This window comes from Macrobrachium nipponense, chromosome 30 (genome assembly GCF_015104395.2).
Source record: "Macrobrachium nipponense isolate FS-2020 chromosome 30, ASM1510439v2, whole genome shotgun sequence".
Lineage (NCBI taxonomy): Eukaryota > Metazoa > Arthropoda > Malacostraca > Decapoda > Palaemonidae > Macrobrachium > Macrobrachium nipponense.
Window position 1 is genome coordinate 31,109,217 of NC_087218.1, and position 13,838 is coordinate 31,123,054.

The window sequence follows — 13,838 nt, forward strand, 5'->3', positions numbered from 1 at the left end:
ATGATCGATGTATATTCCGACTCTAAAAAATTACAACTCATTACACCTAAATTTTACCTGCAGAAAAGGAGTGTTTCCGAATTTCATCACTAAACATCTTCAAGCCAATGATTAAAGGATTATTGTGTTATAAGAATTATGAAAAAAAATCGTAATATTATATAATAAAAAGGAATAATGAGAGGGATATAGGAGGACTGATGGTAGGAAAGAAAAATCAGTGGGATAAATGAATTTTTTCCACAGGGTATCAACATCTAAGTAACGATTTTTTCATAGAGATTTTCATTATAGGATACGAAAGGGTGATGGTGGTAATGATAGTGACGATAAAGAGTCTTAATATTCTTATTCCCCAAGACTTCGTCTATGGAGGAGTTGTAATCATTGTGATGAAGACATCGATCGAGTGATCACGTGAGCAACACCTGGCTACACGAAGAGAGAAAGAGATTAATATTCTCAATCTTTTGCTTGTTGTTGATAGCCATACCTGTAAATTTTTTGGTATCATTGTCTACCATTACATTTAAGCTACGGAACTGTATGAAACACAAGGCGATGAATGATGAATGCACTGCGATCTCATGTAAAGAATGACAGAATATATTTCATATTAAGAATTTCATGTTTATTTCACTATTAATATTTTTGCATTAAGTTTACTGAAGTACATAATTCTGATGTCATTATTATCCTTAAATCATTGGCTTGAATATGTTTAGTGATGCCATTCTGAAACACTCCTTTTCCGCAGGTAAAACTGAGGTGTAATGAAAGTTATAATTTTTGAGAGGAAGGAACTTACATCCTGCCTATGTGAACTCTTGAGCGAGACTGGGAGTTTCCAGCCCTGTGATTGGCGTATCAACAGCCAATCAAGAATGTCGTAAAGGAATGGCCTAGACATCAGATGCACGGCGGATGTGAATCTATTATAGTTTCGTAGCCGCTAGTGCTAGCGACCTGTGAACTACCCATCTACTTGCCCAGTGTCAGCAAAAAGCTAGTAAGCTTGCCACTTGCCGGGATAGTCCAGGATAGTGGAAAGTGAAGTTGACGTCCCGGCTACTTTACTAGCTACTTGCCGATCACGTGGCCTCAAACGTCCACGTGTCAAGTTGTCAACGCCAAGTTGCCGCATTGCTGGACAGTTGTTGACATCTTCCCCTTCCCCAGCACAAACATGTGAGAGAAGTGGAATCTAGATGAAAGTTCCACCTTTTTGGAAATCTATTAGGAATATGAGCGCTTGTGGGATATAAAGAACGCTCATTACATGAACAGGAACAAACGTGACATGGCTATGAATATGTATGTTAGCCAAAGTTTTGATCAAGGAAGGCCTTCACGTTTCCAACGTTGATATTTTAAGGAAGAAAATTAAGGCTATCAAAAACGTCTGTAGACAATAACTGGTGATAACTGAAAAACCAAAGAAAAGTGGGGCTAAGTTTTTGTTGTAGAATACTTCATTTTATTTCCTGTCAATAAACAAATTATAATGCAGATTTAACTAATTCCTCCTCTTTTACTACATAAAGTAGGCTACACCCTTTCACTGTGATGGCATACATGATTTATCGATTGCTACATCCATATCACTGAACATCTTGATGGCTACTGGCTGCATATACTTTCCGCCAAACTATCCTAGTGTAAACACATACTTGCCGGGTAAGTTAACTTGTAACTAGCACTAGCGGCTACTAACCTAGCCCTGTGTCAACGAGGCCTAGATAATTAATGGGGCTGACTTTGAAACGGCCAGAAAATCATCAATAAAGGAAAGTTAACATTGAGACCCATATATTTTGATTGAGAAAAATATAAATACATGCAATAGTATGTAAAAGATACTTGTTGATTATCCAAAAAATAAAATGACAACTATGCTGCTCAGCATATTCATATATTTTATATAACACTAGCTGTACCCGGTCATGCGTTGCTGTGGCTCAGTCTGGTTCAATTGGAACAGAAAGAAAAGAGAAAGCTCCTTTCTCTTACTCTCTCTTCCTCTCTCCAACCATCACTGTCTCTTTCCCTCTTTCTTTTCACTAATACCAACTCTCTCTCTCTCTCTCCCCCCTCCCAAACAACTGCTCTTCTCTGTCTCTCTCACTCACTTTTTCCATCTTTCTCCTACCTAACACCCCCTCTACTCTCCCGCCTCCTCTCCCTCCCTCTTGCTCCTTTCTCTTACTCTCTCTTTCTCTCTCCAACAATCGCTGTCTCTTTCCCTCTTTCTTCTCACTAATACCAACTCTCTCTCTCTCTCAAACACCTGCTCCTCGCTCAGTCTCTCTATATCTCTAACCCTCCCTGTCTTTTTTTCCTCTTTCTTCTCCCTAACACCCCATCTACTCTCTCTCTCTCTCACTTCCTCTCCCTCTTTTCTCTCTCTGTCAACCCTCTTCACAAACTCCACCCTCTTTGATACCATTGATGTTTACCATATAGTATTCTTTTCCAAATGATAAGTCAAATACAGAAATTATGTATGATAAATTCGGAAAGTAACTAAGTCTACGGGCATAGCCAGCTCCATTTCAGGGAATCCGTTCTCACCCTCACCCCCTTCGGAGAGGGCTAGGTAGGATGAAACCCCATTATAAAAACACACACGTGTTGTGTCAAAATTTCAAAGCAATCTGTGAAGAACTTTCAGAGATTTAAGATTTTGAACAAACAAACATTTGCATTTTCATTTATATAGAATATAAATACTTATTTTTGTTAATCAAGTTATATGGGTCTAATCAGTCACTTCCCTATATGTACTATTAACAATTTCATGGTCGATTCGAATTTGGGACTTTTAATTTCTTATGGTGATAAATCTTTGTTGTGGCCTAGGAATGGGCGAACACGTGACCTCCGACAACATGGCACGACACGCTATGGCAAATGGAATTTATAAAATGCATTATGCAAGATCAAATTATATTTGGAATACGATATCATTAGTATTGGAAATTCATAAATTCTCATTCTAAGTATTCAAAATCTTCACTTTTAATCATACAAAAATATAGCCTAGAGTTCTTCACTTGACCTAGGTATTAGGTGTCTAGACAGTCTAGTGCACTGGCACCTCCGAAAATTCGCTAGGTTTTTCCCGGCCCCATCTCTGAGAGCGTCTTTGTTTGCCATTGTTGTAAGGAAACTGTACCAGCATCTATGGGTACAAAAGTTTTATGGATTTAGCACGGGAAATGAGCAGTTTCTTTACTCGAGTAACTCAGCAAAAATTGAGATGACGTCAATCATCTACATTTAAGGTGTTTTAAGTAAAAATTTCGAGACCGTCATAGAGGTAAGTTAGCACTGCCCATGGCTAGACTTTCATTAACCTCTGTTTAATCGGAAATTATGACATTATTTTGTAATTTAGAAGAAAGCACTTAGAGGTCTCGGTGTGTTGCCTGGATGGGCCACAACTCTTGACTGTTGCTCTGGGAGTTCATGACAGAGGATTAAAGTACTTTTATAAGGTGGCCACGCTCCGGGAGAGGTGGCTGCTATGTCGCTGCCGGGTCGTTTACCCTGTTATATAATTTTTACTATTATTTTTATATCTTTTTACTATTATTAATATTGATATTATTATTTTTACTAATATTATTATTACTGTTGCTGGTATTACTATTATTATTATTCCTTATTATTACAGTGTACCGTCGCTTATTTGCAGTTTGCAAACTGCAGACAGTTATTCACGGATTTTCCAGCGACGCATTTTTCAAAATAAATCACGGAAAAATGAGGTCATTCGCGGACTTTTCCGTCGAAAAATATCCACTAATTGCTGTATTTTCATGTTCTTTTTGTGAATAAATTAATCTTTATTATAAATCATTTATTTAGTCACAAAAATTACAACAACAACACAGTTATAAGCATTTTTAGAGGGGTTCCAATATATCTGGGATTTTCAGTAATCGTAGGTGGTTGTGGTACCTAACCCCACAAATATGAAGTGTCCACTGTATTATTATTATCATATTACTGGACCTAATTTCACAGAGAAAAATTACCTTACAAAAACAGGTTGGCCTAAACACTCCAACTATTGTGGTCCAGGCCTAAGCGTCTGCTCTTGGCCCTAAGCAATGTCTAGCATAAATAGTTATTGTAAATTACAGGACTTTCTTTGCAAACAGTTAATACACCAGGGGCATCATTTCAGATTTTTGTTGGGTGGGGTAAAGACGGTTTGGCGAGCCTAATCAGCTGCGTTTTTTATTTGTAGATATTTTATGTGCTTTTTGAAGCCACACGAGAAAGGTATTTCAGCAAAAATTATATACTCCCACTATTGTTTAATTATCTCATCATCATTGGTAGCTAGTGCAGACAAGGATAAAAAAACATAATATTTCCGAGAAATGTCATATATTTATGATTGCACATTTAAAAAGAGAACTGGACTTTTTTTTTTTTTTTACATTTTAAAGAAAATATACTTTATAAAGTGATATTATCGATGAAGAATGGATCGGATTTTGTTAAGGAAAACTTGATTAATTGAAATCTTATGGATCATCCCTTCCTCTGCAGACCTCATAGACAGGTTAAGACTACGGACAAGCGTGCATACATACACACATATAGAAAGACAGACACAGGCAGACAAACAAACAATGTGTGTGATAGAGAAATATAGATAAATAGAGACAGACAGATAGTTTATGTGATGACATTGAATTTCGGTAGGAATAATGGAAAACCAGCTGCTGTTACATTTTGGGGTTTGGGGGGCGAGGGAGGCAACTTGAGTCTTGGGGAGCCGCAGTTGGCCCTCATAAATGACGCCCCTGCAGTAAACACTAACTAAACATTATTGTACAATCAATAAACGCTAACATTCACGAGACACTTACACTGACTATACACTCACACTCAATAACACTAAGTGCTCTTTAAACACTCATAAAACACTAAATACTCACTGTATCCCAAACACTTTGTAAACACTCACTTAATCCTAAACATTCATTAAACACTAAACAATCACTAATTATGCACTAAACCCTACATGCTAATTAAACCCCTAAACACTCATCAAACACTATATAGTGAATGAAAATCCACTCATTAAACATTCACTAAACCCTAAACATTCATCGAATACTTACACACTGAACATTCACTGAATATTTACACACTAAACCCTCACTAAACATTCACTAAACCCTAAACACTCACTAAACATTTACTGAATGCTTCCACACTAAACATATGCTAACCACTAACATTCACTAAACCCTAAACCTTACTGCATGCTTTCACAGCAAACAAACACTGAATACTTGCACACTAAACAATCACTATACACTAACATGCACTAAACCCTAAATACTTACAGAATAAGAATTCACTAAACTCAAAACACTCACTAAACGTTCACTGAATCATTACACACTAACATTCACTAAACACTACTAAACATTCGCTAAAATCCTAAAGACTCACTAAATGCTTACTCAATAAACATTTACTGTATACTTGCACACTAAACATTCACAAAAACTTCACTAAACCCTCAACTAAACATTTACTCAAACATTCACTAAACATTTACTCACTAAACCCTAAACATTCGCTAAACACTTACTCATTATATATTTGTGATAACGAAAATTGCAATTGCACTAATCCCTGTTCAATTTGAGGGTTGCCAGACCTTTAAGGACGGTTGCAAGGCTTTGCAGCACCACCCTGGTGGAGGACCACCGAACTATGTAGTACTGGTACTATAGAGATTGCAGCTATACCCTCTATGATGGCAACCCTGACATAGATTACTAAGTAGATAGGAGACACCTATCACTAGTAGCATCACATAAACAGTCCTTATATTATCATTTCAATATAGGAGTCATCTATCACTAGTAGTATCACATAAACAGTCCTTATTATCATTTCAATATAAAGTTGATGGTAGTTAGATTCCATTTGTTAAAGTGTACAGAAAACATTGGAAACTCACAAAATACCATCAAATAAGAGAGAGAGAGAGAAAAAAAAACCAATGATTGCCTTAACAGTGTGAATCATGCAACCTTACTATTGTTTTCGATGTCGTGATGTGAGCAGAACTCGAATATTAGCGTCATTTATCTGCCTGGGAAAGAAACATCCCTTGTTCCAGCGAGAGACATTTATTCCACTGTATTTATTGCAAGTTCCTGTTTATATATCAAGTTGGTTTAATATACCAAAGAGAACCATACATAGTTGATCAAATTGTTTTGAGAACTGCAAAGTTTAGAAAATAGGCCTAGAAGTGGAACTCCTTGTAGCACCATAGGAAAGCAATACGATATGATTGTTGCGTCTATCAAAGAACAACACCTGATTACACCAGTACGTTTTCTTGTAAATATCTTAAATAGACTTAAATGAGAAAGTTATCTTTCAAATTTCCTACCGTTTCTGCTATTTGTAATATGCTTATGGCAGTAGGTCTAAGCATACTTGTGAAACAGATTCTAATTAATATCTGTCTAGAAATAAATAGCTACTGTATGATTAACAGAAAAACGCTTTCATGAAAGTTAGTCTTGCCTTGATGCATTCGTCAGCTTTGACTCTCATCACAGCTTTCCAACATGTGCGGATGAAACAGGATGACATGCGAGGAATAAGATTAAAAAAGGGACTAAATTGTATTCGTTAATTTCTTATGAATACTCTTTGACATAAGATAGCTGGATCTGTGTAAATTATGTTAAGAAAATATGAAAAGGATAAGAAAAAATGAGAACATGGCCAATAAAAAGAATAGCAGGAATAATCAAATAGAGCAGATTAATATAGATATTGTTGATTTAAATGTTCATTCACATTATATATCTGAGAGAATATACTGCTGAAAATAGACCTAGGCATAATCAGGTGTCAAAATCTGAAGTCAAATTCAGCTCTACTAAATGTCATGCAAATTATTTTATTGATCCAAGGACAAAATTAGTTGAATATTGACAGAATTAATGTATTATTTGTCAGCTGTAGGTGACGAACTGGCGACCCGTATTGTACGATACGTTGGGTCAAGACTCGACCGACAGCAAAACCATATTCCACAAAGTTTTAATTGAGAATAAAATTAGAATTCATGGACTTGTGGGTATATATTTTCTAGTGCAAAATAATTATCATTGATACATTGAATAATTCTACTTGATTCCAATTTAATTTATTTCAAGTATAACATCTTTGACAGGAAATATTATTTATTGATAATTAAATAATTTGGCACCTGCATATGGCAATACTTCCATCACAAACAGTGAATCAAGAAACTACGCAAATTCTTTGATGGCCAACTGTAATGTTAGCCTCGTCTCTGTTAACTTGATATGATTTAGGACAGTTTGGTAGTTATGAGTTTGGAGGGTCACATCTCATCACTATAGGCTGCACTAGGGCAAGGGTCTATGCTGGCAAAAAACAACTTGACTATGCTGTTACGTTATTTAGGCATAACAGGTGCCTGTAATACTGTAGGGTAGTCATACGTGTAAGTATGGAATATATTGAGCCTTGTAAAGACGATTTTTAAGAAAATCTGTCTGCTGTTTCATTAAGAAAATCCTGTTTATTCCGGGCATTCAAAGCCCACAATGTTTACTATATGTATATAAAATCTTTCCAGAAAGAGAAAGAAATAATACAGTCAACTAAATAATGTGAGAGAACTTTTGACTTGGGTTTAGAAACATCGAACACTCCAGTGCATTGTCTGATTACAGATGCCAAATTGTTTTCTTGTCCTGTTGGATTTTCATTCTCATTCTCTCCTTTACTCTGTTGTGCATGGCTTCTTTCCCGAGTTTTTTTTTTTTTTTTTTTTTTTTTTTTTTTTTTTTTGGGGGGGAGGGGGAGTAAGTTCCTCTGAATGAAGTTTATCCTCTTTGTGTGATGATGATATTGAAAGGCTGTGGAACTGCAAGAATTCTCTCAGTGGGATTCTTCTCGGTGGATAACTTCTCTCCCTCCGGTGCAGTGAATGTGAAATTCTGGATGAGAGCTGCCAAGAATACATAGAGTTCCATGCGCGCCAAGGACTCGCCGACGCACAGGCGCTTCCCCACCGAGAAGGGAAGGAAACCTTCCCTCTTGGAAGAGAGCTTTCCATTCTCATCCAGGAAGTGCTCTGGGTAGAGGTCTTCGGGCCTCTCCCAGTAAGCTGGGTCTTTGTTGCAGCATTCCAGGTGGCCTATCAGCACAGAGTTCTGAAAATGGACAGATACATTCAGGATGAGCTCAGTTCAGGAGGTCACAGCGGTTTCACATTGTATAAAATGGGACGGCTGTTTTATAAAATGAATAAGTGAAAGTGGGTCAGATGAGGTAATGGTAAAATGGTTTAAAGGAATCCTCAAAATGAATGCAAAGGCAATGCAGTTTCTGACATCACCACAACTAATATTTTTATTTGATTTTCATTGTTTATGGAAATGTTCAGTCTTTCTTTCACCATTTTTATACACGCGCGCGCGCACACACACACACATATATATATATATATATATATATATGTATAAATATACTATATATATATATATATATATGCGTGTGTGTGTTTGTGTGAACCGGAGACCCTGGTACGAAACCCTGCATAGGCAGATGCACTGACAAATTACAACTCCTCTTGGATGTAAGTTATTCACAATGTATAGTCAATTCCCCTTTAAAGAGAGAGAGAGAGAGAATAGGGGAGTTGTTGGGTGGGAGGGATGCACTACCTTAGGAATCCTATACCCATCAAGCTCGATGTCTTTCTCGTTGCTGTGAGGCATCCCCATAGTGGCAAGAGTTGTCAGCCTCAGAATCTCATAACATAGCGCTTCTATATATGGGAGTCTGAAAGGTTAAGAACATTGCTTTAAATCAGTTCGAAGAAAATCATACGTGAATATATTACATGTAAGGCACTTGAGGCTAAGTGTCTGTCTTATCCTAGGAGTTATAAGTTCCCTGTCTTGTTTCCTTCCAGCCTGAGCTGGAGAAGGGCAAACTTGTAACGTTGCCTGCCCTGCTCATTACAGTGTGTGGCTTCTTACTTATCTTTCTGGTCGAGGGATGGCAGCACATTTCGGGGTACAACGAGATCGATTTTCTCCTGCGCTTTCTTTTGAACCTCTGGATATTTGGCCAGGTACAAAACGGCCCATTTGATCGTCATGGCGGTAGTTATGCTCCCTGCTCCAAAGAGGTCAGTCAGCGTGTGGCAGAGATCTTCCACTACAATATGGGAAGTCAGGGAGAAATGAAGATAAGAGAAAAAGATGGAGATTTAATCTTACGCAATGTTCTTCTAAGGCATGTTATATAGTCTGCTTAAAAAAGTATAAAAGTAGAAATGTGTCCAGTATTCTGCTTATGATCTTCAAATGAGTTCTTGGCAAACCTTGAGGGCAATTTAAAAAATGTCTTTCTTTTCCATATACAACCCAGTATAATATAATAATGTAATTTTAAGTACCTGGGATTGGGTTTCTCTTGAGATACTCTTGCTCGTGTAATTTATTTCAGAATGATTTATTTTAATGTAATACATAATTATCCATTTTCAAAAGAAGTGCAAATTTTCAAGACCTCCTGGTTTGGTGTGAATATGGAAAACCATAAGGGCCACAAAAACCTTAGTATAGGAACATGTCTAGAGTATTGAAAATGTAGCATTGAGCAGTTTCAGTTCAGACAAATCCATCTTGATCAACCTACAGCTCATGGTGGAGTTTGGGTCGTTCTTCTGCCCCTCCATTTCTAGAAAATATGCGTCAATGTAGTCTTTTGGGTTACCTGGGTCGAAAGTTTTGACGTGGCTCTCCACAATTTCACTCTGCAAGAAAGATACATTATTTTCAAAGAGAGTGCAAGTTTACACGTTGGTCTTGTTTACAGATCAGTAGGACAAGGAGAGTAAGTGTGACATATACTTTCAGAAAAAAACGTAAGAACTGATACTAAACAAATGTGGCGGAAACTGCTTCTTACCCGAATGAAATCGTTGATTTTGGCAGTACTTTCGTAAATACGGTTCATTCCCAGCCACGACTTGACAGCGAAAGGGAGCAACGATTCCAGTCGAGGGAAGATGTCCAGTAGGAACACTGTTCCTTCAAATCCCAAGGATCCTTCGTAAACTATTTTGCTGAATTTCGTGATCTTTTCATCGCTGATGTTGTAACGGATTCCTGGAAAATGTGACAGTTTTTTCACTCCCGGTTAGATTGCAATAACCAGCCATTCCTGTTGTCTACAGAGAGATATACATTATTATTTGCAAACGAATACAGTACGCAGTCACACGGGTATGTTTATATTGAAGTTATTTTATTGTAAAATAAAATTCGTCATAACCTATGTACTCTCTTCCGATTACAAAAGGTTTAAACTCACTAAAAGGTATTAACGAGAGCAAAGGATAGAATGAAAAGGAACTGAACGAACTATTTCATTAGTGTTTCTTTCACCTGACACTATGATGATTGGAGTAGCCTGGGGTATGTGCCCTATGGGGGGCTGGTTGTGGGGGCGGGCGTTGGAGTGAATAAGGGAAGTGGACACGTGAAAGCAGCACTAATGATAACATTTATTTTAAAATTTCTATCAACGACAAACGAAGCCTTAAAATGCATGTTTATACAATATTTTCTGCTCAAAATTACTTTTTCTTTCATTCCCCAAAATAGCTGCATAAACTCATGTTACACCCTGTAGGTATATATATATATATATATATATATATATATATATATATATATATATATATATATATATATATATAGCATTTGCATGTCTCCCGTGGATACAAGAATAAGCCAGGGACAAGATTATTTAGTACATGTAAATTGTGAGAGAACAAGGTTGAATGCGGACCTTTGCTCCTAATTACACAGTGTGTTACTACATGAGAATGGTGAAAGAAAAGCCGAACACTTGAGTAGACAGGGAATATCAAATGAAAATATTAGTTCTGGTTAGAACGAAAACGGTCGGCATAGGACATGGACTGAAGTAGTTGAGTTTGTCGCGCACATTACACACAATATTTTTTATTTTGTAGAAACCAGTTTCCAGGGAGCATAAGACACTCCTTTCATGAAACACTTGAAATCCTGACGTCGAAGAAAAACAAGATCAAATTAAGGAAATCTGGAGTATACTCTCCGATTAGATAGTCTGAGAATAGAAACTACACCAGTAGTATCAGTTCGATCAGTTTGTCTCACCCGCCATCATCTGCCAGAGTACGTTGAGAACAGCCACGTTGATCGACCAGGGTAAGGAAGTCGGTTTGTTGAGGTATTTCTTGAAATCCTCAACCAGAAACTGGGCCTCCTTTTCGATGGCCTCTCCCAGGTGAGATTTGCCCATTCCCAGGTCCTTCAGGTGGCGCAGAGTGAATCTTCTGTTGTTCAGCCATAGCTGTCCGTTAGCGTTGACGATGCCTTCGGAAAATACAGATTAACGAATTATATCTAGTGAAAAAAAAGATGCTTCTTTTTCAGATCTCTTAAAAACTTCATCTAAGATCGTCATTAGTTGGAGGAGCGCGGAGATTCTTTGGCGAAATCACGAATGACAATTTTTGAGAGAGGGAGGGAGAGAGAGAGAGAGAGAGAGGGAAAGAACACTTACCCCCTTCCTGGAGTTGTGTAATAGACCTGACACTGTAGAAGTCGGGTCTGTCTGTGACGTCAGCCCTCGAGAAGACAGTTTTAATAAGCTTGAAATTGCACAGGTAAATGAAGAGACGACTTCCCAACCGCCACCTGTCACGTGTCAATTAAAAGATTTTACTGAAAATAGATTTTTATGTGACGAGTGTAATCATTAGTAAGACAGTATTAATTTTTTCATTTATTTTGTGAAGAGATATAAATGATAACGACTGCCCAAATCAATCTCGGTCGTTGCCTGAGAGAGGAATTACTACTCTCATTTGAAAGAGGGAGCGTAGAATTTGGACAGGGTAATAGAGTGGAAAATATCTGGGCAGACGTAAGAGAAATATGTGTGAGGGAAGCAGAGGAACAGGTTGGAATAACCAAAGGATATGGAGTGTTGAGAGGAAAAAGTGCTAGTGGAATGGAGAGGGGCAAGCATCAATTAAAAGAAAATCAAATGCATTTAAGGATTGGAAAGTAAGGCATGGACAGGGTGCAGAAGAAAGGTACAGAGAAGAGGAAAGAGAGGCGAGAAGGAGGGTAGGTATGGCTATGGGAAGGGCAGCAGAGCAGTTGAATGAAAGACTAGGAGCAAGAGAAGAAAAGGATATCTATAAGATTTCAAACTTGAGGAAAAGGCAGGGATGTGGGTAGATTGGGTGTCATCAAGGATAGTGATGAAAATATATTGTATAGGGAGGAAAACATTAACAAGAGATGGCAAGAGTATTTTGAACAAGTGTTAAATACTGAAAATAAGAGAGAGAGGAGATGGGAGAAGCACAGAAGTTGGAGGGACCAGTGAGGGAGATACAGGATATGGAAGTGAAGCGAGCATTAAGGTAAATGAAGAATGGTAAATCACCAGGCCCATTGGAGTTCCAAATTGAAATGCTCAAATTACTAGGTACAGACGGGGAGAAATGGATGGTGGATTTATTAAAAGCTATATGTTAAAAAGAAAGAAATGCCAAGGGATTGGGAGGAGAGTCTAATGGTATATATAAACAAGCAGAAGGGAGATGTCATGGATTGTGGTAACTACAGGAAAATTAAACTAACGGAACATGGATTGAAAGTTTTAGAAAGAGTACTGGATGAGAGATTAAGAGAGATTGTAAAGATCGAGAAACAGCAGTATGGATTCGTGAGAGGAAGAGGGAAGGTGGTTGCCATCTTCATAGTAAGACAGCTACAGGAAAAGAGGCTAGAGGGAAACCAGGAGATCTATTGTGCATTTATAGATCTAGAGAAAGCATAAATTAGAATTCCAAGAGAAGTGTGATGTTATGGTGTTTAAGGAAAAGGAAAGTTCCAGATTTGGTTAGGCTGGTCGAGCTGATATATAAAAGAACGAGCACAAAAGTGATAATAGCAGTTGGGGAAACAGAAAACTTTGAAGTTAGTGTTGGATTACACCAGGGGTCAGCATTAAGCCCATTTTATTTTGTGCTGATTACGGATGTGTTTAGAGAAGTGATCAGGAATGAAGAGCTGTGGAAATTGTTGTACACTGATGGTCTGGTGATTACTGCTGAAAATGAGGAGGATCTACAGAGAAGGGTTGGAGTGGCAGGAATCTTTAGAGAAGCTGTCAATCAAGCTAAAAGTCAAGATCTATAACACAGTGATAAGACCAGTGTTAATGTATGGAGCATAAACATGGGCTCTAAGAAGAAAAGAGGGAGTAAAGCTTGAGAGAACAGAGATGAGAATACTGAGGTGGATTATGGGAATATCGCTGCCTGAGAGATTGGAAAATGATGAAATAAGAAGGGCAGGGTTAGTAAAGCTTACAGATTATAGTCACGATTGAGATGGTATGGGCATATGTTGAGGATGGATGATGAGGAGGGAGTGAAGAGGTCTTGGGAGGAACTGGTTAAAGGAAGAAGTTCAAGAGGGAGACAGAGAATTAGATGGCGAGATAAAGTGATGGAAGATATGGAGAGATGATGCCTTTGATAGAAGGCTGTGGAGAAGGCGCATCAGGCAACCGACCCCTTAATGTAGGGATAACGGTGGGAGAGAAGAAGAATAATTGGCCATTGTTCATACTTCGATCAAGAGAAATATATTAGCAACGTTTATATAGCAGTTTCAAAACGCTGTTAATATATTACCGAAGTATGAAAACTGCCCAATATTAAT

At 37.8% G+C, this 13,838-nt stretch overlaps 1 protein-coding gene across 1 annotated transcript in view; it reads right to left on the reverse strand.

Annotated features, from left to right (window-relative positions):
* Positions 1–7,120: 7,120 nt before the first annotated feature.
* LOC135202400 (cytochrome P450 2L1-like) overlaps positions 7,121–13,838 on the reverse strand; it is a 27,642-nt gene continuing 20,924 nt past the window's right edge. The window contains exons 3-9 of the mRNA XM_064231791.1: positions 11,659–11,792; positions 11,250–11,468; positions 10,012–10,211; positions 9,739–9,856; positions 9,075–9,255; positions 8,757–8,874; positions 7,121–8,243 (exon numbers count right to left, since the gene is read on the reverse strand). Coding sequence (XP_064087861.1) covers positions 7,914–8,243; positions 8,757–8,874; positions 9,075–9,255; positions 9,739–9,856; positions 10,012–10,211; positions 11,250–11,468; positions 11,659–11,792 — 1,300 coding nt within the window. The 3' untranslated portion in view covers positions 7,121–7,913. The remainder of the gene's footprint in view (positions 8,244–8,756; positions 8,875–9,074; positions 9,256–9,738; positions 9,857–10,011; positions 10,212–11,249; positions 11,469–11,658; positions 11,793–13,838) is intronic.